The sequence below is a fragment of the Aphis gossypii genome, chromosome 3 (assembly GCF_020184175.1).
Source record: "Aphis gossypii isolate Hap1 chromosome 3, ASM2018417v2, whole genome shotgun sequence".
NCBI classification, from domain to species: Eukaryota; Metazoa; Arthropoda; class Insecta; order Hemiptera; family Aphididae; genus Aphis; species Aphis gossypii.
Window position 1 is genome coordinate 19,782,600 of NC_065532.1, and position 27,262 is coordinate 19,809,861.

General features: G+C 24.1%; 3 protein-coding genes across 4 annotated transcripts in view; 2 read left to right on the forward strand and 1 right to left on the reverse strand.

Moving 5' to 3' along the window:
• The window catches only part of LOC114126361 (small G protein signaling modulator 2-like), a 34,145-nt gene extending 19,322 nt beyond the window's left edge, over positions 1-14,823 (forward strand). For both annotated transcript variants that reach the window (XM_027990296.2, XM_027990297.2), the window contains 18 exons: positions 878-1,018; positions 1,100-1,251; positions 3,200-3,267; positions 3,799-3,966; positions 4,228-4,362; positions 4,437-4,626; positions 4,852-5,131; positions 5,198-5,455; positions 5,527-5,623; positions 5,687-5,751; positions 5,919-6,000; positions 7,015-7,110; positions 7,312-7,436; positions 7,668-7,792; positions 8,075-8,257; positions 8,318-8,427; positions 9,192-9,359; positions 10,022-14,823. In XM_027990296.2, coding sequence (XP_027846097.1) covers positions 878-1,018; positions 1,100-1,251; positions 3,200-3,267; positions 3,799-3,966; positions 4,228-4,362; positions 4,437-4,626; positions 4,852-5,131; positions 5,198-5,455; positions 5,527-5,623; positions 5,687-5,751; positions 5,919-6,000; positions 7,015-7,110; positions 7,312-7,436; positions 7,668-7,792; positions 8,075-8,257; positions 8,318-8,427; positions 9,192-9,359; positions 10,022-10,110 — 2,532 coding nt within the window. In that variant the 3' untranslated portion in view covers positions 10,111-14,823. The remainder of the gene's footprint in view (positions 1-877; positions 1,019-1,099; positions 1,252-3,199; positions 3,268-3,798; positions 3,967-4,227; positions 4,363-4,436; positions 4,627-4,851; positions 5,132-5,197; positions 5,456-5,526; positions 5,624-5,686; positions 5,752-5,918; positions 6,001-7,014; positions 7,111-7,311; positions 7,437-7,667; positions 7,793-8,074; positions 8,258-8,317; positions 8,428-9,191; positions 9,360-10,021) is intronic.
• A 714-nt stretch (positions 14,824-15,537) lies between these two features.
• Positions 15,538-17,054, reverse strand: LOC114126385 (transmembrane emp24 domain-containing protein 2-like). The gene is made up of 3 exons (XM_050204275.1): positions 16,733-17,054; positions 16,355-16,600; positions 15,538-15,887 (listed from the first exon to the last, which is right to left on the reverse strand). The coding sequence occupies exons 1-3, from the start codon at positions 16,869-16,871 to the stop codon at positions 15,643-15,645; spliced, it is 630 nt and encodes a 209-aa protein (XP_050060232.1). The 5' UTR covers positions 16,872-17,054; the 3' UTR covers positions 15,538-15,642.
• Positions 17,055-22,110: 5,056 nt separating this feature from the next.
• Positions 22,111-27,062, forward strand: LOC114126383 (hydroxylysine kinase). Its single transcript, XM_027990323.2, has 7 exons — positions 22,111-22,512; positions 24,563-24,689; positions 25,087-25,158; positions 25,283-25,410; positions 25,488-25,659; positions 25,728-25,978; positions 26,324-27,062. The coding sequence occupies exons 1-7, from the start codon at positions 22,255-22,257 to the stop codon at positions 26,489-26,491; spliced, it is 1,176 nt and encodes a 391-aa protein (XP_027846124.2). The 5' UTR covers positions 22,111-22,254; the 3' UTR covers positions 26,492-27,062.
• Positions 27,063-27,262: the final 200 nt, after the last annotated feature.

Genomic DNA, 27,262 nt, shown 5'->3' on the forward strand with positions numbered 1-27,262 from the left:
AGAAATATAAAGCAATTTTTTTCTTTGGTGACCATTAAAAAAACTGCGTTTCTATACTCTATGTAAATAGCAGCCTCTTAAATAGTTGGAATATGTATATACTATATAGTATATCTATAGTACTATATAAAATGAAGTCGCTTTTTTTTGTTCGGGTCAAATTCCGAAACTGCCTATTGGATCGTCGTGTAGTTTTTTTTTAATTAAAGAGAACATCACAGAGAAGGTTTTAGTTACTATATAAAACTGTAAGAGATTTTCTACGACCGCGCTTACCGAGAAAATTATACTAAACCGATTTGTCAAACATTTTTTACTGTTATAGGTACCTGATAGTCTGCTGAAGATTTTGGTACCACTTTTGTTAGTAAGAAATAATTATTAAGTTCTTGAAAAATTAAAAAACAAAGCTAATTTTTGGGCTCTCTCTGCGAGGTCCACAAGAACAGTCCTTTTTTATGTTCCCATTTTGTGACAAAACTATTTATCTTTTTTCCATTTTTTTTCACAGTTTTGTACCAATTACTTTCTTAAATGTCATCACCACATCATCAGATTTTTAATTTTTTTATCTAGAGAGGGGTGGGAGAGGGGGGGATTGTATTTTTATGTTCCCATTTTTAATAAAAATATATTTATCATCAATACCGATAGAAACATTTCAATACGTTTTCATTAACCGTTTTTTATATTATCTTACCAATATTATTAAACGATAAAATTTGAATATAAAATTCTACATAATATATCATCGTCTGAAGGCAAAATAAACAACGGGCGAAGCTGTGACGGGTCGGCTAATATACTATATAGTTACTTCCAAGTCTCCAAGATATAAATATATATATGTTTACATTTTTAATAAAATCTTTTTCAGTATCGTAGAAATCTACATGCAACAAGTAATGATGATAATCAAAGACAAACTCCTATATCTGCTAAAGACTATGTGGAATCATTACATCAAAATAATAGAGTTACTTTATTATATGGAAAAAATAATGTTTTAGTTTTACCGGTATTTGAATAATTAATTATTCTAATGATAAAATGTAATGATATTTGTACTAAATATTTGAAAAAAAAATGTTGGCTATAGAAAGATGTAACTGAACCTATGGCAGGTTACTTGTCTTTACATCAAACTGCTAATTCATTGATTATAAAATGGACTCCAAATCAACTTATGAATTGTCATTCTCCCGGTACTAATCAAAATGATCATCCTGAAATTGATGCAAGTGATAAAAGGTTAGTTTTTAGCGTTATTAATTTTATTTATCATATTATATGAAAACAAATTATGGATATAAATATATAATATATATATAATTATTAAATAAAAAAATTATTGAACAAAAAAAATATTTTAAATAATTTATTATAAGTTGATAGCTTTTGTGGTTTAATATATACCTATAATACCTATTGTTTTTAAATTGTATGTATCAAAAAGTATAATTAATTATAAAATTAGATTTAAATACTTTTTATTAATTCTATTGAAAAAGAAAAAGCTGTTGGTTAGATTTTTAACTAGATACTAGATTTGTATTTTTTAGGTTGTATTATTTTTTTTTTTAATAACACAGATTTACAAAACCTATACAATAGTCTTCTTTTTCTTCAAATAATTAAAAATAAATTTCATATGCGTGGAAAGCATTTTAAATTCAAAAATTTGAAAAATAAAATATTTTTTAATAAAAACTGCAGGTAACATTATTACTTCAAAAGCTATAAACATTTTCACAATTGTTGAAACAGATGTGCTGGGTGCAGCATGTTGAATTGAAAAAACTAATGTAAATAAATGAACTTGTATAATTTTTGTAATTTAATTATAAAATTTCAGATTTTTAATAAAGAAAAGTTCAGACTTTTATCTAACTGGCAACTATTAAGGAAATATTACAATGCAGTTTTAGGTACCCACTACCCACATAATAAAATCATTATTTTCCTTAGCAAATGGGTCATATATAGTTGACCAAACATGATATTATACATTTAACGTCATAAAATACGTAATTAATCAATAGGTTTACATAATACATAATATTATATTCACTAATATAGGTACCTGATTAAAATAAAAAAATATATAGAACTTGTGCCTTACTTACTTTATGCTGTACACGCTGAGCTGTATACCTAATTATAATTAATAAATAATTGATGAATTTTAGTCCCTTAAAAAAGAAATATTTTTTATTTTTAATTATTTTCCAATTAATTATCCAAATTCGTTATACTTTGAACTTCTAACACTTATAAAAGTGATTGTGGACTTACCCTTAACTTTAAATAAAATGTTGTTTTGCTAAAATAGGTTCAAATGAATTATAGTTCAAATGCTTACATGAAAAAAAAATTTTATAATTATGTATTTTTGATATGTTTTATTCCAGATAAGTTGTACCTATTACATTTTCAAAATGTTTTACAAGGCATCATTTACGTTTTTTTAAGGTTTATAGAAAAAACAAAATGTCTACAAATAGCTGAAAAAAGATAATAAATTTTTTTTTTTTTAATTATATTATTTCTAAAAAATATTAATATAAATATTTTTAAAAAAAGTCATGTACCTAATTTATGATGGAATATATTCTCGTTTTCATTATACAAATTTAAAAAACATGCTTCATTGTCAAACCAATTCATATCATACACTCAAAACCTGTATCATGAAACAATACAGTAGACTGAAAAGTGACATCGCCATTTTATATTTTTGTTTATTTTTTTAACATTCCATTAAATTTCATTAAATTACATTGATGCATTGTTGAATAATCTCTATCTTCTTTATGCGGAAATCATTAACAATATAGGTATCTGTATTGAGAAAACCTCACTTGCTAAGTTGCAACTACCTAATCTAATGTTTCTTTTTTAAGGTAGGTACTTGAATTAATTTCCCGCCTATCTATCAATACAATATATATTTTTTTTTAATTTAAAACAATATTATTAAATATAAATGTATATTATTTAATTTTTGTACAATGTAAGTAGGTAGTTATTTTAATCTTTTAATATTTTTTTTTTTATTATACAGTTGCTTATAATTTATAAAATATAATAAATACATCAATAACGTTTTTATTACACTTGACAATAAACTAAACTACCTGTAATTTCATAATTTTATTATTATTAGTTATTAACAAAATCGGATATTTCCGTGTTACAGCCAGTATTGGGACTATGCAATGAATGTTAATGTAGATGAAATAGTGTATGTTCATTGTCATCAACAAGGTATTTTCCTAATATACTTATTATTATTATTATTTTTTTTTTTTTGTTTTGGTTATTATGTTTTCTATTTAGTTTACTATATAAGTATATTTCTTCTGCTTCAGTAAAATTAATAGTTATGATTGTAATAATTGCATTTTTTTATTTTTCTTCATTCTATTCATTCTGTCTACATTAGGTAGTTACCTAATGAAACTAATATGTACCATACAATACAATACAATTATTTTATAAATTTAATGGACGTTTACTAATAGAATAAGATCTTGTTTACACAATATACTATTGTTCTTTAAGGCATCTAAAAGTAATTTTTAACTTACATTATATTAAAATACTTAATTAATTTTAAAATGAATTAGTGACGTTAAATTAAATTAATGAACTAATTTCCGCTTTCTTACCAAATTTATTAAGTGCTTAGGTTAGGAATAGTGGTATACCTAACGACTGAAAAGATGCAATATTGTATGGTTAATTCAAACATATTTCGGCAATAAATAATTTGACATATTATATATATTTATATAGGAAATGACAATGGTGGAACTATAGTTTTAGTTGCACAGGATGGTGTACAACAACCACCCATACATTTTCCACAAGGAGGACACTTACTAGCATTCCTTACTTGTTTAGAAAATGGTCTATTACCTCATGGCCAATTGGATCCTCCGTTGTGGCCTCAAAGAGGCAAAGGTAATTAATTTCTAGTAGTGTATCTCTTATGTGTGTGATATATCTAAACTTTCCTTCACCTTGATCAAGAAGAATCCTTTCTGGATCTTTTATTTTGATAGATTTATTTGAAAGTCCATTATATATCAATTCTATTTAACATAATCTTTATATTACAATATAAATTAAATAAATAAGTAAAGATTAATTTTCTTAATACATTTCATTAGATTATTTTTTTAATCATGTACATATTACCACAGACCCTATATTTTTGTTTAGGAAAAGTTTTTCCTAAACTTCGAAGAAAGGGACGATCTCAAGTACAAGATATTTCTAATGATTTGTCTAGTAATACAGAAGAATCTCGAGATTATGTATTTCAAATAATTAGTAAAGCTAGGCATGAAGAATTTTGTAAGTTTTAATTTATTATTTTAAATGTAATTAAAATATTATAAATAGTTTTTGAAAGATTATATTTTTCATAGTATCTAGAGGAGAAGAAATATTAGATTCAAAAATTTGGTCTATGCCTTCAGCTGCAAATAATATGCTTAACAAAGTAAGAGGTCATTTGGAGTCATCGTCAACTAATTCATCAACATCTACATCCAGTAGCTTGGATCCTGTAGCTTCTCCATTATTAATAAATAATCAAACTACTAGTAAAGATACTGGGTAATAATAATTCACTTAACTTTTTAAGTATATACTATTAAAAATAACTTAGATGTTAAAGGTATATCATGTTTTTTAACTTTGATTCGGTTAAAAGTCAAAAGAATATTTTTGTATTATTTACTCTTTTTTAAGTTAATATAGTAAGAGATAATATTATCCATTTCAAATAATGACAAATATCAAGATTAAAATTATCTTATTACTATTTTTTTTTATTTTCAGTGATTCTTTGCAAATCTTATGCGAAACAATGAAAAAGCAAATCATATCTAGAGCATTTTATGGTTGGCTAGCATATTGTCGTCATTTAACAACTGTGAGAACTCATTTATCTGGTCTTGTAAATACTGTGATAATAGATTCTAGTGATGCAGAAACAGGATTGACTAAGGAAAAATGGTATTCATTTAAAAATGATTCCAACCTTGTAAATGACGACACCAAATTAGAAATTTTTAGACTAACTTATTTTGGTGGAGTCCAGCATGATATTCGAAAAGAAGTATGATATTTTATTTTTTGTTTATTCACTCAATGTATAATTCATGATATTTTTCTTTTTTTTAAGGTTTGGCCATTTTTATTAGGACATTATAAATTTGGTAGTACAGTTGAGGAACAAAATGCTGTTGATTTACATTGTAAACAAGAGTATGAAACCACAATGTCTGAGTGGATGGCAGTTGAAGCAATAATTCGACAAAAAGATCGTGAAACAATGGCAGCTAATTTAGCAAAACTTTCAAGTGAAAGTACATCTGGTGGAGATGCACCACCACCAACTCCTAATACCTCAAAAGTTCTCAGTCAAGAACTTAGTAATGATGTAAGATTCATGCAATTAGTAATTTAATAATTAAGTTATAATTAATATTATTCGATAATTATAAAACACAGGTATTTGAAGATAACATTAATTTTTCATCTGATGAAGATAATCCTCCAGTAGTTGATGATACTCAATTAGAACACAACGTTGAAGTTTGTGACAATCGTATGTAATATTTTTTATTGTTTTAAATAGGTAAACAATTTAGAAATAATTTATTAATTTTAGCCACTAGTCAACCAAATATAAATGAACATCTTGAAAATATACCTAAAGAAATTGATTGTGATAAAGTAAGTTAAAAATAAATCATACATATTATAATCAATTTCAATTATTTTTTAATACTTCATAATTATGTTATTTTTTGTAATCAATCAAATAAGAATAAAAATGAATTACATTTGTTCCTTTAAGTTAACAATTTAATGATCTTATAAACTTTTATAAATATTTTTAGAAGTCTTTATCATCAGATGAAGGATTAGGTAAAGATGAAGTTACTGAAAAAGACATGACCATTAAGAAAAATACTTCTGAAGGTAAAATATATTAAGCATGATTAAATTATCATCTCATATTTGTATACATTTATATTATTAAAAAATGTATTGATCACTGATCAGATAATTATAACATTCCCATAATATTTTGTGAATGAAAATTCAGTGATAAATCATTGCACTTCTAAGTGAAGCTGGAAATAAATCCTCATTGAATGAAGTCTTCAAATGCTTTAACTATTGTTAGTAATGCATCTTTAGACTTAGAAAAAAGTAGAAACCATGAATAAAATCAACCATTTCAAAATATAATTCCAACTTTGAAAGTTCTTGATCATTTCTTCCAAACAAAAGTATGCTCAGAATTAAACTTAAGTGCTATCTACCTAAATAATGATAATTTAAATAAGAATAACATGAAATAAAACATTATTGTACAGTGAAATAGGATGATTTCAGTGTATAATTATTCTTTAAATAATGAATTTATTTTCATATTAATAAATATAAACATAAAGTACAAGGATTTATATTTGGTGTTTAATATAAAAAAAAAACTTTTTTCTATAAACTATATTTGCCAAATGATCTCTATTGAAAATCATAACGTATACATTTTTATAGCTATAACTGGAAGTTTTACATAACTCCTAGCAGCATTTTATTGGGTATTGCTTCAATCTCATCCTGAATATGTTGTTTGAAGACTTGGATAGTTCTTGGTAAATTGTCCTCAAACATTTGATTTAAGGTACCCCTCATAAAATTCACAAGTCTTATAATCTGGAGAATAAAAGGGCTAAAAACATACATTTAAATTAGACCATCCAGCAAGAATAGCTTACAAAAAACATTTTTTTCATTTTTTTTTTTATTGAACACCAAAAGGTAACTCCTGTATTTTATATTTATAATTGTTTAAATAAAAATAAATTCATTCTTAAAGAATAATTAAGTACTGAAATCATATTGTTTCAACTTCGAAGTTTCGGACCCCATATAACTAATAAGATTCTTCACTACTCTTTAAATTTAAATTATTTTTCTCCTTAGATACATCATTATATTGTCCTACTTCAGTAATTGTCACTACAAACATAAGTCAAGAAAAATCTATGGAAAATTCTAATGATGAAAATGATAAAATAGGTAAGCAAAATCAATGTTTTTATTTGAAATATGCTTGGTTACTTAACCCTTAAAATTACTTTTTTAATATATACATTATTTTTCTTTAAATATCAACTTAATTGAAATATATATATCTTTGGTTAATTTGTTTAATTTTTGTGCTAATTAAATTTATATTGTGTTTCATACATTAATTTTTTAATAATATTTACTTTTCAGATAATAAAGATAATAATAACACTTCTAAATTAGCAGTAGATGACAATGAAGGTGCAGGAGGATCTAATCATGAACAAAGGTCTGCTTGCATATCTCCGGCAAGTTCTCAAGGAGGAATATATCCAGTAATATTTTTCAAACTTAAAATATAAATAATTACCTTACTATCATAGACGAATAATTGGTAACATCTATAAGGGCCTTAATATTTTTGTCTTATCCAGTAGCGTAAACACACATTTTTAGATGCTTAACGCATAATGTGGCTTGATTATGTTCTGGTGGGCTTAAATCCCCTTCCAAGTCCCCTCCAATATCCGCCAATGCTTATTTAATTAATTGTGTTCACTTTACAGGTAGAGTTGGTAGAAAATTTTGGACTTAATGTGCATAGAATTGATAAAGATGTTCAACGATGTGATAGGAATTATCCCTATTTTACTCTTGAAAATCTAGATAAGCTGAGAAATATCATATGCACGTAAGAATTATAATTTTAAACTGAATTATTCAGTTTTATTAATTGCACGTTATGATTAATTATTATTGACAATTTAAAATTTTTAAAAATTATACTTATTCACATTCATACATTTTTATGAAAATATAATTAAGAAGTTAAAAATAATAATGACATAATTTAAGTAGTAAACTAATAAGTAAATAAAAATATTATTATTTTTATTATATTTTATACTTATTTTTACTATGCTAACAAAAATAAAATAATCAACAAATCTAATTTATTATATTATATATTTAGATATGTTTGGGATCATTTAGAAATGGGATACATGCAAGGAATGTGTGATCTTGTTGCTCCTCTTTTAGTTATTTTGGATGATGAAACTTTATCTTATTCATGTTTTTGCTTACTGATGGAAAGAATGTCAGCCAATTTCCCACATAGTGGTGGTGCTATGGACACACATTTTGCTAATATGAGGTAACATTATTAAACTATTGATTTCCCTTCTATTATAATCTTGAATAACTATGATTATAGATCTCTAGTACAAATATTAGATTCGGAAATGTTTGAACTTATGCATGAAAATGGAGATTTCACTCATTTTTATTTTTGTTATCGATGGTTTTTATTGGATTTCAAACGAGGTAAATAAACATTAATATTTTAAAAATATTAGACAAACAAAATTATGATATAATTTAATGTATAATAACTATTTTATAATAGATAATTTTTTTTTTTTTTTTTATCGTATAATTGGTATAAATCAGGGGTCTGCAATACGGGGCAATATGGAGAGGAAATAAATGGACTGCCAAAAATTTTTTTTTTAAAGCTAGTTTTCTGTACATAATAAATATTTATCTATTGCTTACAATAATAGACCCAATAACACAATAATTATTAACTACAATATTTAAGTTTTTTCTAGACCTCACTTTTTCTTTTACCTAACTATCTGGCACCCCATAGAATTTAATCGCCAACCTCTGATATAAAGCATTAGGGACTTAATCTATGATTGAAATAATTCATTATTTATAAAAAGTTTAATCTTGTTTGTTGAAAAATAATTTTAATTATTCCAATGCAAACTATTTATTTATGAATATTCAAATCAATAAGCTTGAAATTATTTTTCCAAATCAAATTAAAAAAAAAAAAACTAATATTTGTGTTCTTATTTTTGATAAGACCAAATTTAAAAGTTACAATTATTTGTACCAAAAAATTCTGAACAAATTGTTCATAAATAATATGGCAGTTAACTTTAGTTTTAGAATAAATATAATGTAAAACTTCAAAATTAAAACAAGTAAATATTGTAATAAAATTGATTGTTATTATTTGTCATTTTTGTATATTTAACTCTAAGTTATATATAAAAAGAAATGTATTAATTTTTTAGAACTATTATATGATGACGTATTTACGGTATGGGAAACTATATGGGCTGCTAAAGAGATGTCTTCTTCACATTTTGTACTTTTCTTTGCTCTCGCTCTTGTGGAAACATACCGAGATATTATTTTGGCCAACCATATGGATTTCACGGATATCATCAAATTTTTTAATGGTAAATTTATAATTTATTTCAGTTGTGTACAACAAATGTGACAATGTCATACTCAAAGTTTTAGTTTTTGATGAGGCAATCCCTCATACACATACACACAATCAATAAGAAAATTAATTTTAAGAAATTCAAAACAATGGGTAAACCAAATTTTAATTTTAAAATATTAATATTTTATAAAAGTTTTATTTTTGGATATTTGACTTAATTTTTTCCCTGTTGAGTTTTATATTTGAAACTACATATTTAAAAATCTTTTTTCACCCTCCAATCTTGATCAATATTTATTTTTATGGAACAAAAAATGTTAACTAGGTACCTATTAAAAACTGTTAAACTGTTAAAGTATTTACCTACTTGAAATTTGTTAAGTAGATTTTCATATGATGAAAGTTCGATTAGTTTGTCACTTATTTTTAATTAAAATTTGGATTTCCTTAATTTGTATTTAAATTACTGTTCTGTTTTAACAAATCAAATATAACATTTTTGGCAACCCTTGTTGGAAGAATTATCATTCCTTTAATATATAAGTACACTTATGAATTAATTACCACTTTTAAGTTTTAAGAATTGTATTATATATATTAAATAAAACTATTATTAGTCTAATTAGGAAATACCAATAATTTAAAATAAGACAAATGTCTTGTGTTTTTTAGAAATGGCAGAACATCATGATGCCAAAACAGTCTTATCACTTGCAAGAAATCTAGTATTACAACTACAAACATTAATAGAAAATAAATAAAACTGCTGTATTATATATATCCCATGACATATGATTCTGTACCATTTGGTATATATTTATAAATATATTGTATTGTATTTTTTTTCACAAGTGTCTAGTCTCCAAACTGCATACTCCCAAATTATATAAATTGAACAAAATACATACCTACATATATTTTTATAATTTAACTAGTACAAAATGGTACCATACTTTTACAACTCTTTAAAAATACTTTATATTATGTTTTATAAGTACATCACATACAATTGTACAACAGATAATTTATTTATTGTACATATAGCATATACTTTATACCTTATACTTTATTTTACATACATCCTAGTATAATACTAGTTATTAACTCATACCAGTAGTATGCCAACATAGGCATTTTTATAAGGCAATTGATTCAAGACCAAAGTAGGTGGGTAAATTCCAAGCAATGGGTTTAGTCTGATAAAAAGCTTGTAATAATTATTCTTTATTATTATCCAATTAAATGAAAAAAATGTAATTAAAAGCTGTGGATGAATAGATGGTCAAATAGTAGTTTGCCTTGGGTTTAAAAATTGTTTAGTACTGATTCGTACCATAAAACTCCAAGTTTAATTATTAACAATGAATAATAATATTTTTTGTTTGTTTTAAGTTGTATGGTTTAAAATATATAATATAATATTTAGTTTATTTTCATGCATTAAAAAGTTTGGAGGCCTTGTTTTCAAGTTTATATAATATAATGTATTATATTATTTTTGAATAATTTGGATAATATACATATATAATCAATAGCTATAACATAATATAAGTAATATTCTTACTTCATTTTCTTTAAATTATTGATACTATAGTAATACTTAAGACTGCCTTAACCTTGTAAAAGGTAAAAATTATAAAGAGTTCAATATATTCATTAAATGTTTTTATTGGGATTTTATTCAATATTTTAATATTTATTAAAATTAAAATAAATTGGTAATTTTAAAGTATAGTACAGTTTAAATTTTAATACCCATTGTTAACTTACCTATATATTTTGATTTAAGACTTAAATAACATTAAATTTATTAAGATTTGTAATCTTCTTAAACATTCTATAATATAAAATACAGAATGTTTAAATTTTCCTATAGATAGCCATAGCCTAGATCAGAGGTATTCAAACTTTTTCATCCCAAGGCTCCTTTGAGTCTTCACAAAATATTGACGGCTCCCAAATTAAAAATGACAAAAAAATCAATATTAGTATGAATGTAATTTATATTTTATAATTTATACCAATTATTTATTACTCTCAACTAGTACTGCCACACACAACATACGCACTGATAATTTAACGATGACAGTCGATGGCTACAAACTTACAACATGGGCTATTATTATTATAACAATTTAGTCGCTAGATTGCTATAATAATAGTAACTGGTTGTAATAATAAAGTACTATAAATATAAAACTTCAATTTATCACTATAACATTATGGAAAAAAATTAAAGCTATATTTAGTGAATGATTATTGTAGACAATTCAATGTTTCTCAACCGGTGTACCTCAATGATAATAATAAACATTTTTCGTAAAAATATTTATTGGTTTTCAATTATATGACGTGGCTCCCTTCGACAACTCTCGCGACGCCCCTGGGAGCTGCGACACACAGTTTGAATATCTCTGGCCTAGATAGGTATTATTCTACTCTATATTAGAGATGTATTATACAACATTATTATTGTGATATATATAATCGTTTTTAATTATATTAAATATTATTAATACACATTATAAAATAAGATTTAGCATAACTATTTTTTTATAATTTAAAAAAATAATAAGCATAAAATTGTTAAGTTGTTAGGTAGTTATAATTTTTAAATATAATATATGTGGATGTTTCTTTATTAATTTAATATAAATATTATATCAAATATTAAAATATATTAAATACATATTTATTTATTCAACATTTATTAACAAATTTAACTACCTATTTGAAAATTTAAGACAAACATTTTGATTTTTCCATTTCAGTTATTCTTGCTAATTTTAAACATATAACATAACATATCCATTTTTAAATAAAATTAAACTCATAAAAATAAACATATTATTTTAAGTTTTTTAAAATATGTTTATTAACCACACATTTAAATTATCATTTTATTTTAATTCAACTAGGTGTACTCATCAGTAAATCTGTCCCTGTTTTTTAATTTTTCTTTTTAAATACCTAAATTGATTCTTTATGTTGTAATTAAATTATCAAAATATTTAAAATACCTCTCATCATAGTAACTACTAACTTATATTCTGATCAACTTCTAATATGATAATATTTTATGATTATTATTTTTACATTTATTAATTAAAAAATAAATCAATATTAAAAACAAAAAACAACTCATATTTTTGAAATATTATATACTTAATTGCTGATTACTAATTGCTATAAATGAATGTTATTTATTTGAATTAAAATCTTTACATAATCATTTAATTATTTAAATTAATTTTACTAGATATCTAATAAACAAAATAAACATTATTTAAAAGTAAATTTTAATCCATTAAATATTGATGTGTCCTATTACAACTAATTCATAAATTATTATAATTATTTTTTAATTAAAAAATAAAATCAGTTTTTTAAAAAATGTATAAATCATGTATGCTCAATTAAAATTATATAATACTCTATAATTTATCTAAAATAAAACACATTTTATCAGTATCCAATGGTAATAACCACATATTATATGTAGGATATAAAATATTAATGTCATTCTGCTATTCAGTCATCTCGATAAGCAATAAACATTATTAAATTATTACATACTCAGAAGTGTTTGTAACTTATCCTTATTCCTTACTAAAAAAAAATTTAGATTTTACAATATTTTAATTTTAAATAAATTTATATTATAAAGGTATTATGTTATATAAAAAATTTTCTGTACACAATAATATTTATTGTATTTTAGATTTCTTTGATATCTGATTTGTTATTTTAAGATGTTCAGGAAAATAATATGACAATCAGTTATTCCTATCTTTAAAAAATATCAAACCGTTTTTCATTATTTGAAAAAAAATGAATTCATTAAAGCAGTAATGTAAACATTTCAGAGGTGAAAGGCTTATACTTTTTTTTTAAATGTTTGCAAAAATTTCTTTTGAAATAAACCTATAGGTATTTAATAGTAAATATTACACTATATTACTATAATATATTATAGATTATCTTATTTAAGAAAAGAAAAGAAATTAAATCATAGTTATACAAATTTATAACAAAGTTAATATTTTTAAAATTTCCTCTTTCCTTGTCCAAATTAAATTTTATAGTATCTATTTAGAGAATGAATATTGTTATACTATTAAAAAATATTTAAATACAACTTAATGTCTTAGTTTATTCATACATGCATTATTTATTATATATCATTAAGAATCCAAATAAATGTGGTTATTATTAAGCCTAATACCTGTCGCCTATTTAATATTACAAACAAATGTATACTTATATAAATATTTAATATGTTTTTTAAAACCTAATGTCTTTAAGGTTATATTATATAAATGGTTATTAAATAACATGTTTTACATTAAATACATTATTAATAATTGGTAATTATGTTATAAATTATAAATTTTATATTTTTAAATGATAATCAAAGAAAAAAAATTATATATCTTTAAAATTAAAAATAATTTTAGAAATTGAAATATTAAGAACTAAAAGAAACATAGAAAGTATGGAAAATTTTTACTTTAACTTGTTTCATAACAATTGTTATTTGGTTATATGAATGAAAATTAAAAAAAAAATTGCCTGTGTGTTAAATTATTAAATGATTTTTTTGGATTTGAAAAGTTTTCAAGTTTCAAAATGTTCCTTTCCAAAATAGAACTTAGTGATAACTGAATGCTGATATATATGTAATAATTTTAATTCTTAAGAAATTTTATGGGGCTTTATTTGAGTCCTGATTTTTGTAATAATAAATATTTAAATTTGTTAGCTATTATATATATTAATCTAATAAAATAATCAATTACCTACCTCATGTTAAACAATTTTAAATATTTTAAAATTCTGACAAATTAAATCAATCAAGGATTTTACTATTTTAGTAACATGTAATTATCACCGTATTACTAATAATATACTGTTTTTAGGATTCAAATACAAACATTTTCAATAATAACTATTGTCTTTGATTAGATTTTATATTTTTATCATTATTCCAATAATTACTATACACAATTAAGATTTGCTTTTTAGTCCTGTAACGTATTTATTTTATGATATATTTATAACTGAACCAATAATATAAGTTACCTATAATAAAATGTAACTTTTATTTTAAACATTGTTTAATTGAATATACTTCGGCCCACAAGAGACCACTTCTGGGCGGCGACCAAACTTCATTCGTTCTTGCGCATTCCACTACTTAACTCTCCAAAACACTAGCCGCCGTCAATACATGCTGCCAACAACGCTCTGCCTTCGCCTGCCTATTTATATGTGCAAAGGAATAGTGATCTCTCGTGGGCATAAGTATATTTTGTTAATGAACATAATAATTGTTGCGATTTAAAAATTATTTTTAAAATGCATACTTCACTTAACTTTTAAATGCATAGTTTTAAATTGTGTGAAAAATATATTTATGTTAAAAAAAAAATTAAGTTAAATAAATAAAAGTAAAATCAGTTAACATCAAGAAATTGTATACACATTTTGAATCTCAAATGATGACTTATTGTTTATATTGGTGTGTATTTAATAGTATTACATTAATAAATAGGTATTTGGAGTATATTTGTAAATGCCTGTGTTAAAAATTATAAATAACCAGTTACTTTTATAATTCACTCATTTGTATTAATTAAAAATTCCTGAATACTTATTTCTTTTGCGCAGTTATAGATTGTATTTACAATCATAATTTTGCAATATCTAATGTAAATACAAAAGTTCTTAAACTGAATTTTTTAGTTAAATATTTTACTTTTATTGTAATAAGTATTAACTAAAAAACTAACCCTATAAAGCTGATGGAAATTTAAAAAAAAAACATTAAAATATACGATAAGTATAATTTTTTTTTTTTTAATTACTAAGTATATCTAAGTATTTTAATTTAAAGCACTGCAATAATTAAATACATTTATTTAAGTGACAAAGAAAATCAAAAGTAAGAACATAGAACATTTGTAGAGTATTAAAGAAAGAATAGGTAACCATTGTGGCATTTTATAAATGAATTATTCATATTTTCACTTACTGAATATTTTATGTCACGTAATTACTATACACACATTATTGTTCAATGAATGCTTGGTAATTAAAGATTTCAATCTCAAATTGTGAAATACTAATATATACATATATAGTTCAGAATAAAATTAGAATTGGTGTCATTTAAAATTAATACAATATTAATTTTAAATTTAATTTATTTTCTTAAAAAAAAAAATAATAAAATATTTTTATAAGAAATATACAGACAGAGTAAAAAAATTAATTAAAATATATTTGAAACATTATACAACTCTTCTAACTTCAAAAAACCGTTTTAAATAATAAACTTGACCAATAGTCATTGAAAGCAATACAAATGATTCAAAAAACGACCACATGACAACACGTTTATTGGTAGATTCATTTATAGCTCTATGATTTCTATCACGAACATTCATGTATTCTTGTTCGTGTTTAACACTAGTTAATGCAGATCCCAGGTTTCGAAGCATGGTCTCTAATTTTTTATGTTCGCCTTCTTCACCAGCTGTAAAATGATAATGAAAAATAATTTTATATAAATATATATAAGTAATAACATCATTGAGTAGATATTTTTATTAATATAATTTTAATCAGAAATTGATTGCAATGTTGTTTATTATTACATTACAAGTATGCTCTTATAGTGTTTGGAATTTAAAAACACGCTACTCACAATACAATTCAGTAGCATTTAAGTAGGTAGAAACAAACGACATAAATTTGCATTATATGAAAATTGTATCAAAACAGCATTTATAATGGTTAATGTAACATTTTAATATTTGGCAATGATTGAGAACATAAGATATGCAGCAAATAATATGATGAATCAAAAAAAAAAAAATGAAATTTGTTAGTTGATTAGTATTCAAATATTAACAAGTAAAAAAACTAAGAGAATAACAATATTCTCATTGCTGTTGTTATCTTAAAATATAAAACTAATTTATTTAATCAAAACATAATTACTTTGACCATCTTTTTCTAAATCTACTTTTTCTGGTTCAGTTACTTCCATACTGAATAATACCACTTTTGGTGTCATTGTTGACATTTGATTACTGAAACAGTATGTGTACGCCCCTTTTTTAGTGGCGGCAAATGTATATTTTCCACTTGACTCCCTTAATCCTTCATAAATTAATTCACCATCAGGATCAATAATTTTAACATCGATATCTAAGAAACCACCCTCAGATATTTCATACATCAAACCTAAAAAAAAAAAAATTAATAAAATTTGCAATAATAATCTTATATTATGTATTATATGACGTGTAGTGTGTACATTACTAGGTTACTATATAGACATGTAAAATTTCAATAGCAAAATAAGTAACAACATACCCAATTTAGAGCCAACTTCGACTTTGTCGAAAAAACATTCTTCAGCATGAGCGTCAACAGTCAAAAAATAACTCAATCCTTGTTGAAATACGCTAAATAATGTAAGGAACTGAGTCAAATACAAAATTGGTTTCTGCATTTTTACGCTATACGTCGTCTTATTATATTTAAACAACTACAAATGTTTCAAATTAACATGACATGAAAATTAAAAATCTAAAATGATTTTCACCAAAATATGTGTAAATAAGTACGAATTACATTTACTTTATAGTTCATAGCACCGCATCCGACATAATATTCAGTGTAGGTGTTGTCGTGTTGACGGTGTTGTTATCACCGATATCGTTACAGTTTTGATATGATACACGATAACCACGTCATCGTATGAGGACGTTATACGAAACCAACATAACCGAGTCGGTAAATTATACGATAGAAGTTTCTGAAACTAGTCGAATGTCCTTTTGTACGAAATTGTTTGATCTCCTATTCTCCTGCATAGGTACAACTTTTATATTTTGTTGTGTAGTACTATTTTTATTTATTTAATTTAATTAACAAAACAGGCCGAAACCCCAGAGGCCAGAGTACAATACTTGGTATTTACATTGACATACATACTCAATAAATAAATAATTATTTGATGTATCAATTTTTTGAACATAATAATATATAAAAACATAGAAGTGGAGGGGTTCTCATTGACTACGAACATTATCTTAAATATTGGCCTATTATAGGAATAATTGGTGGTGCAAATCAGAATGTAAAAAGTATGTGCTCTACTGCTCAACTGCTGTAGAATGGAAGTTTAGAATTGTGAAATTATAAGTAGGTACCTGATACCTCTCATTATTGAGTAGGTACCTGAGTATTGTAAGTAACTGTAACGATATATTATTATAATAATAGTTATAAATTATAACACAATTAAATATTAATATACATGTATAGTAACGGATGTGTACAATTTTAAGTTTAAAACTGAATTTCAATATCTAATCAATGATAGGTAGGTAGGTACTTAGTACTTAATCAATTTACTTTATCAGTAATTAATTTCTCTAATAGTAATAATTGTAATATGGTACTTAGGTTAAACTAATTTATCTCAATAATATTACATATTCTACCAATATTATTAATTAGTTTAGGTATCGGTATTACAATTTACTATATATCTATATAATTTCCCAATTTACCAATTACCTATTCGCATTTTATGTCTACCGCTAATAATGACCTTAAATGTTCACTTTTTTAATTTATCTAGTTGGAAATTATTTACCAACATTATAAACTAACGGTTAACCTATTCAATATACATATTTTAACTTCATTAATTTTTGGAACTGTCCTATATTATTTACGAAGAAAATACATATAATCATAATATTGAATAGTGTAAAACTGTAAAATGTAAGTAGGTAGTCCCTACGATTAATAATTTTTGAAATATTTCATAAATAAATACATAATAATTAAAATCGTTAAAGGAAAATAAATATTTTTTCAAATTCAAACATCTTTAGAAAAAAAAACCAGCCAAGTGTGAGTCGGTCTCGCGCACGAAGGGTTCCGTACTATTTTTATAATTTTGTGGTAGATTTGGGAAAACTTTGTCAGTCAACTCATTAATTAACATAATTGATCTTTGCTATTATTTTACAGAAATGTATTGTCAATGTGATGCATTGAGTTAATTTATCGATCGCCATGGAAATAAATAGGTAATAACTAATAACAAATTCAGTGATAATAATTTCTTTCGCGCTAATTATTATTATTATTATTATTATTATTATTGTAACTAATAGCAACCAAGCTAAAATATCAAATAACTAAAATTTCCATCGTAAATCTCAAAATGTCTGAGCACCTCCCAGGGTTAAGCCTATCACTTTTTAAAGTATTTGTTATTATAGCGGCAACCGAAATACAACTGGGAAAATTTCAACTGTCTAATGTAATAGGATCCCGTTTTACGGCATACGGAACCTTAAAAACTATGTTTACTTATATTTTCTATATTATTAGAATTTAGAATGATTATAAAAACAACGTTCTAATATGGTATGAAAAATTCATTTTTTAAGCTGTTTGAGTGTTTGACTTATACCAATAAAAATTGTGTCATACATAAATCAATAAAAACTAAATGACATTTCAAATAATGATGAATAATACCTAACCCCTTGCAACCTTTGAAAATTTTTTATAACAATTTCAGAATTATGCTTAATATTTCAAAACAGATACGAGTACATCCATTAAGAAAGTATTTAAAATATTTAAATATATTTACTCAAAGGTAAATAATTCTAAAATGTGGACAAATTACATTTAATATAGGTATTTAAATTACATTTTAAAGCCCCGATATTTATTTCAATAGGTATTTTAGCGTTACTGACTTTCTGTACGTACCTATCAGTATACATTATTTTTACACAATATAATAATATGTTTGAAAAAATAGATTCTTTGGTTTTACCCGAAATGAAATATACGATTATTTATCATCATAATGACGTAATATTATGAAATTATCTTATGATGATCGGCATCTATCGATTATCATCATTCACGTTTCACGTAATTTATTTATCACCCAATTTAAATGGGTAATAAAATATGATAATTGATAAACCTACCTCAAACTATCTAAACTATTAACAAGTAACAACACTTATTTTCTTCCTTTTATAGTTTTAATAGTTTTATGTCTCTTAGTAATGCAACTTTTACAGTAGGTATAGTTCAGTTCAGTTCGTAACAATGTGCTTAATGCGACAATGCGTATACATGCAGTTTGTTCTTGTGTACCTAAATTAAAAAAATACTCCGGACTCGTTAAAATATTATTTTTTTAAATTAAAATATGTTCACGAAGGAATTTACATGAAGTGTTCTAACAATGAACAGCAACTATCCACATCATAAGTGTTACACAAAAATTAGGTATTTATAAATTATTTTAAATACATAAAAATCATTATCTAGTACTATGAAGTAAAATTGCCCAGCATGTTTAAGAGTAATCAAGAGTATAATATGGAGTCACCAGTGATGGTTCAAAATTAGAAATTGCACGTATGAATGAAAGCCATAACCATGCTATACCTTCAATGTTATTTTCCAATCTACCAAATCAGCGCCGATTAGCTATTAATATTTAATTGTATTGAAGTAATTGAATTGATGGATATGAAACCTAATAAGAAGTTAATTCAATCAATAATCCACGATGAAACTGAAAAAAAGTTACTCTTAAGGATTTGTCAAATATACATAGTACAAGTAGTTTTAAAAAAATTAAGTTTTTGTTTTTGTTTACAATGCCAAAAATAGTAAAATGTCCCGGAAGACCAAAGGGAGCTGCATAAACATCAATAGTCTTCCTAAACAACGAGCCATTAGTAAACCTATTGTATTTGCGCAGAAATATTTTAAAATTATAGAAAATATTATAATGAAATGGCTTACCGAAAAAAAAGTGGTCGATCAAAAAAGAAAAGACAAACATATGATAGAGAAGAAGGATATACCATAAAATTAATGTCACCATACAAATATTTGCAACAGTACCCATTATTATGGATGTAGACGTCGATTATATCCATACCATATAAGACCTTACTGCACCAAAGATGCATGGAAAGCCATATTAAATGTATTAAAAGCCAAAAAATATGTAAGTAGTAACCATATGACATTGGATCGGAGTGTGGGAGTGTGTTTTGTGTGATTCTTGCCTAGTATGGTACGATCAACGATGCTATACGCTTGTGTTAGATTTAATATAAAATCAAAACGCACAGGTTCGTATTGATATTGTACAGATTGTAATTTGTAAAAATGTTAAGTAAGAAATACAATAATGATGAATCTTACCTAAACCTTTACAAATATTGAAATATATAATCGATGACTAAATATATATTTTTATATACTTCATAAAATATTATTTTACAATATTCAATATAGAATAAGTATTTCTACAAATATTTCAAAAATTACAAATAAATATCAACGGGCCCTTAAAATAGCCGGGCCCCTGAACTCAAGGTCCAACAGCCCCCCCCCCTTGTGGAGGCCCTGTCTTGCAGTATTCAAAATTGCAATTTCGAAAATCATTAATCAAATCACAATTTTTCATACGTAAATTGAGTTTAAAATGTTGACAATATTATGTAATATTTAGTATTTGTATAATAAATTCAAGTATATAATTTTTTATCCATGAACATTATTTGTTATAACTCAAAACATATTAATCACGCGTTGAAACTCGTGAACATTTTTCTATATTTGTTAAATTATCATTTTCTATACGTATTAACTATTAGATATCTATATTCTATAATCCAATACAACACACTTATATTTCAAAATATTTAAACTATTCATATATTAGGAATATTTGTAATTTTATAATTTTAGATTCTAAATGGTGTGCAGAGGAGAGAGGAGTATATTTATTATTTATACAATTTACATAGTATACCTACATACAATAATTGAACTTCCATTAACGGCCATCACCTCTTAAAGACGGTTTTTTTTGGTCCCGTCAAGTGTTATGGAAAAATTACATTAATACCTAATACCTCTATATAACGGTCAAATTATAAGATAAATAAAACAGAAAATAGGTACTTGTGATATCAAGTCATTCATCATTAGAGATAACAAGGAGAAAGTTGCAGAAGAGACTGAAGAACCTGTGTGCAATATTTCAAATTATTTAAAGGTAGTTAATTAAATAAAACAATTATAGATCTTTTTACTCTTCGAGAAGGTGACGTAGACAGTTTTAATTTATTAAAAACAACAGAAATTCATTTTGAAAAAAATTCATCAGTAAATAATAATTTTAAAATTGTACATACATATATATAAATAAATAGCTCTTGTCATAAATACATTTTTTAGCATGTGCATATAATTTATTGGTTATGTATTTGGTTTTTTTTATTTACTCTATATAGGTAAGTATATATAGCGGTCATTATTTCTGGTCCCTTCTACGACCGTTTTTTTTTATTGTATGTACTATCTAATTGCCATGTTTATAAAATTGTGAACGTTGTCTTGTTAAAATAATTTTTAATATTATAAATAATTTGCCCATAAACCCCCTTCTGTATATACGGGCTTGGTTATCGTTAATCGTTATAATGTCAATAATAATTATAACTACTTAAAATACAGGTAATTAAATACCTTATAAGTTTAATGTAATTTAATGTTATAAATCATATTATGATAATGGTATTATCTCTGGACCCTTCAAGATATTAGAGATAAATTCATTGAGTAAATAGACGCCTGATATAATTTGGCTGTGAATATAATAATATAGTGAGTTTGTAAATAACAGGGCGTGGTTTGTCAAGTATGTAGGTATTGTAGCATATTATATTATCCCTCCATCATATTATATTATGTACTTCGCCATCTGCACATAATTCGTATTGATATACTACGATTCTATTATTTATGTTACATTCAGTTTTATGTTAAAATATTCGGGTTTTTTTTTTTTTTTTTTTGTGTGTTTTGAGAGGAGAGTGATCCAGTTTTATAATTTGTTGCTGTCGCACACAATAAATAAAATAAATACTTACGACCACAAAATGGCAGATTTAACGGAAAACATAAGCCCCGTTTTAAACAAGGATCAGGTTGAGGACATTTTGAAAAACGATTACGGTTTTATCAATGGAAAACTCCAAGAATTAGACGGTTACGATGATAAAAACTATCACATAACAGTACGTATAAATTGATATAATGTATACCTACAAATTAAGAATATGGTATCGGTATAACATTAATTGGGTGCCTATATTATAATTTGTTATAATAAAATATACATTATAATAAATAAATATTAATTATTAATTTTAAATTGTTTGAAATTTGAATTCACTTTTCAGATTTCTTAAGTAATGTGTAAGAGTAAATACATTATACAACAAATCATACAGATTAAACTGTTTTATAAAGTTACATTCTGTCAGTTTTTAAATTTTCGCGTTTAACGATAAGTTAAATCATTAATTTGAAAACATTTCTTTTTGCGTATCATATAATCTATTTGTATAATGTATATTGTATGACCAGTAACTAATGTAAAAATAGGTGTTTGATATTTAAAATGATAAACTGGTTTAATATTTTATTCAGGAGTTCAGGACGTTGCACCCGTGTCCCGTATCTATATTCTATTGTCTCAGTATGACATTGACATAGTAAATTGTCGTTCACCAGTTTCAATAGTGGGCTTTTAGTTTTAATATATTAGAGTGCATTTAGTATTTACGATTTACCTATTATCAAACTTTTAAGTAAGAACTAAGAACATTATCTGTGTTCTTTCGTTGTTTTTTTACGACATTTTCATTTTTAAGTGAATTATGAGCATTTTGAAATGTTTAATATTTTTCATCTTATAAGTCACTTAAAAATTAACGTACCACGACAGAACCTAGCATTCTGTTTTCTATTTATTAATTTATTGGTAAATTAATATTTGCCTTAGCAGCGTTAAGCGGCTGAATTGTTATCTGTGCCCACTTATATTTATACAATTTCATGCTTCAATTAAAATTTTCTCGTAGGTACCACCAATTTAATGGATGACCAACTAAATTACTATTTTTGTAATTTATGTGTAAATATTTTATAATTATTATTTATTCAGACTATTCACGTTTTATTATGGTGTCGTATTGAAAAAAGTTAGGGAATTGTGGGACATAATATTATACTCGCTGTGATATTCTTAATGTTTATAGGTATAAGACTATAGGAGATAATACTTCCCAAATAATAATATATAATAATCGCCTTATGAAATCTATTACAGTAATAATTATTCATTTTATATATTTATAATTGTATGCACATCAATAATTTTTTAGAAATGAAGTTGCTCTGTTTTAAGTATATAACGATATATAGGTAGTTATTGGTATATAAGTAGGTACTTACCTACTAATATCACAGAATAGATTAAGCAGGTACTAAAATTATCATGCAAATTGTGTACTGTGTGCATCATTAAGATTATAGATTTAACTATTTCAGTGTATTTTAAATAATGCTTATTATATATATAAGATGTTCATTACACTATTTACACTTCATGATTAGCCAGTTGCCTGGTTAGTTTAGATTATTATATTAATTAATTTTTAATATTTTAAAAGCATTGAGATACTATTATGAGTTGGTATATAACATTACAACCTAATTTATCAGGCTAAGTTTTTAGTTTATATACAAATATCTTAGCCACAATTTATCTAAAATATTGCTTAGTCTTTTGAATAAGAGAAGTTCAAACTTTTTCAGTAATCTATACACAGAAATGTGATGGTAATAGGTATAATTACCAAGTGGTATAAATTCTAAATTTAATATTCTAAAATATTCCTAACAACTGACTAAATGAAACTTCATCAAACTTACTACAAAAATAATAATTTTACTCATTTCACATTGTTCTAAATTTATATAAAATTATGAAGTATCTACCGATCGTTAAATTAAATCAAATAAAGCTATAAGGTATAGATTAAAATTAAAATAGCTTATAGAATTATAATTTAAAATTTGCAATAAGGATAAATGTTTTTACATATCTAATAACTTTCAGAGTACAAATTTTATAATAATAGAAAACTTCTGATAATATTGTTGCAGTATTGATGGTCATAGATTATTTTATAGTAATGAAGAAATAAAATTAACTTATATAAAAAAAATATGACTGTTTGAAAAAAACAAAGATTTTAAATCTGTATTTTATTGATTTAGGAAGTCAAAAAATGTATTGAAGAAATTGAATTTCCAACAGATGGAATTGTCATAAAATTTATAAATTCAATTGACTCAAAGAATTTATTATTTCTCGATGCACAAACAAAACTTACTCAATATCTAGGTCAGTATTTTATTATGATAGTTATAAATTTCTAAATATAAAATACTTTTTTTTTTAGTTTTATATCTTTTTTTTTGTCAGTGGCAGTGGTATCACAAAAATTTTCTTCACTGGGTCAAACATTGAAATTACCCTCCCACCCATAAAAAAACCTACCGATATATCTGAATATTAAATATTCAGAATATTAAAGTGATAGTTAAACACAAAAGTATTGTTACCATCTAACAAAATTACCCATCTACCTAAAATTGTTTGGGGTGATTGCCCCAAAAAATAAACTCGTGACGCCACTGTCAGTAGATTTACGTTAGATTTGGGTATTATGTTGGAATATAATATCTATAAAATATTTTAAGTTTTTAATATCTAAATACCTTATTGTTTTTAAAAATAGATCATTCTGGAATATTCTGTCCAATATCTGTGCTCAATAAATATGGTGAAAGTTATCGGTCTCTCTTTATTAGTAAGTGATATATTAATTTTATTAGGTAACTTTTTATACATTTTATTGGTTATTATTTTATAATAATGATCATTGTATGAATTTCTATAAACTGAATTGTTGAGTTTTATGCTTGTTCTGAAAGATGGCAAAACACATGCAGTCAGAGTCAACAAATATATTAAAGGCGAAACTATGAATAAAGTTAAAATCAATTCTGAAATATCAACCAATTTTGGTTTATATGTTGGTCATTTAACTTCAATTTTAAAGGTAGGTACTTAATATTTTTAGCTTAAATGAATATTTTAAAACTAAATGTATTATATAACTATTATAATGATGTTTAGAAATTTGATCATGATGGATTCCATAGAAATCATTTGTGGGCTTTAGAAAAATGTCCAGAAGTTTTAAAATTTGTAGACGTTTTTGATCAAGAAAAGCAGCGACAAACTATAATAACTATTATCAATAAATTTCAGTTTGATGTTTTGTTCAATGCTGATCAACTTGAAAAAAGTTTTAAATTTAATACTTTAATATCACATTAATTATAATTATTTTTTTTAACAAATTTATATTTACAGGTGTTATTCATGGTGATCTTAATATGAATAATATGATCATAAAAGACAACAAAATACTTGGTGTTATAGACGTAGGTGATGTTGTCTATTCATTCACAATTTTTGATTTCGCTATTGCGTTATGTTATCTAATTTTGCATGAATTTAATGACAATAATGCAAAATTATCTGATGTACAAATTAAGAATTTTGTTGAAGCCTATGAAAAACAGTACAGAATTTTAAATGATTTTGAAATTTCAATTATACATGTAATTATACAAATTAATAATTATTAATTTATTTCAATTTTCAATAGGCACTTAAAATTGTTTATACTTTTATAATATTTACATTGAATGAATTAATTAACTTGTATGGATAGAAGATTTAAATTAAGTATATTTATAAGTATAATTAAAATAAATGAATAGTTTCTTTGATAAATACTTATAAAATATTGTAAGTATAAATTTATCTAATTTTGAAATTGTAAAATTGGTTGTTTCACATATTAATTCAATTGAAGATTTTAAGTAACTATTTCAAAAATAAATATTTATTATAAATAAAAATAATAATTATTACTTGTATAAATACTTTTATTTTTATTTCAGACTTGTGTGTGTGCCAGAATTTGTCAAAGTTTGGTTTTAGGTAAAAAATCAAGTCTAAGAGATTTATCGAACAATTATATACTATCTACACAGAAAATTGGGTGGAGAGCATTAGAAGAATTAATTAACATCAAAGAAGATAAATTTAATATGTTACTGAAACATTAGTTTTAGGAATTAAATTTTAATAATGTTTACCATTATTATTGATTTTAGTTTTATGTTAAGCATAAAAACTTTATAGGTTAACCTATTACCTGATATTTAATACTTATGGTACTATATAAATTTAAAAATATATAATATTATGAATACTGCACAATGTATAGAATGCATGTATGTAATTAGTAATAAGCTAATACTAGTAATACTGCTAATCCTTTTGTATGTAACAGGTACAGGACCGTATTTACGCCTAGGCTGGAAAATTTTGTAAGAAATAGAAAAAAATTCATATAAATATTAACTACATTTTTTTTTCTTGGAGTAGGGGCGGCATCTGTTCTAAACCTGGCACTGAACAGGTACCTATATATATATCAATTATTATTTTATATCTTATCTAATATTTAATGTATATAATTTAAAAAAATCTACAAACTATATTTGTATGTTTGTATTATTATTTACTACATATCCTGTTATCATAGTATGTATATTAATTATTAATAATTATAATACTATTATTTTTATGATTGTAAATTTATCACTTATAATATACATGGATATTGGATATACATATTTTATGAGAATTTATTGTATCCAATTTTTTGAATAATTAATTCAAAGTAATAAATTATAATAGTTTATAATTTGTATGAAAACCTTAATTTAATCTGCATAATTGTTGTTTCAAATTTGGTATATATTTTTATAATATAGTATTTAACAAATACATGTTAAAAGTACAATATTATTAGGTCAAGTGTAAATGTACCT

Coding starts and splice junctions, on each gene's coding strand:
- LOC114126385 (XM_050204275.1), bottom strand. CDS start 16,871: ATGCAGAAACCAATTTTGTATTTGACTCAGTTCCTTACATTATTTAGC. Junction 16,601..16,732: donor CGAAGTTGGCTCTAAATTGG/GTATGTTGTTAC, acceptor TTTTTTTTTTAG/GTTTGATGTATGAAATATCT. Junction 15,888..16,354: donor TTTAGAAAAAGATGGTCAAA/GTAATTATGTTT, acceptor ATCATTTTACAG/CTGGTGAAGAAGGCGAACAT.
- LOC114126383 (XM_027990323.2), top strand. CDS start 22,255: ATGTTAAAATATTCGGGTTTTTTTTTTTTTTTTTTTGTGTGTTTTGAG. Junction 25,159..25,282: donor TTATCGGTCTCTCTTTATTA/GTAAGTGATATA, acceptor TTGTTCTGAAAG/ATGGCAAAACACATGCAGTC. Junction 25,660..25,727: donor TGCTGATCAACTTGAAAAAA/GTTTTAAATTTA, acceptor TTATATTTACAG/GTGTTATTCATGGTGATCTT.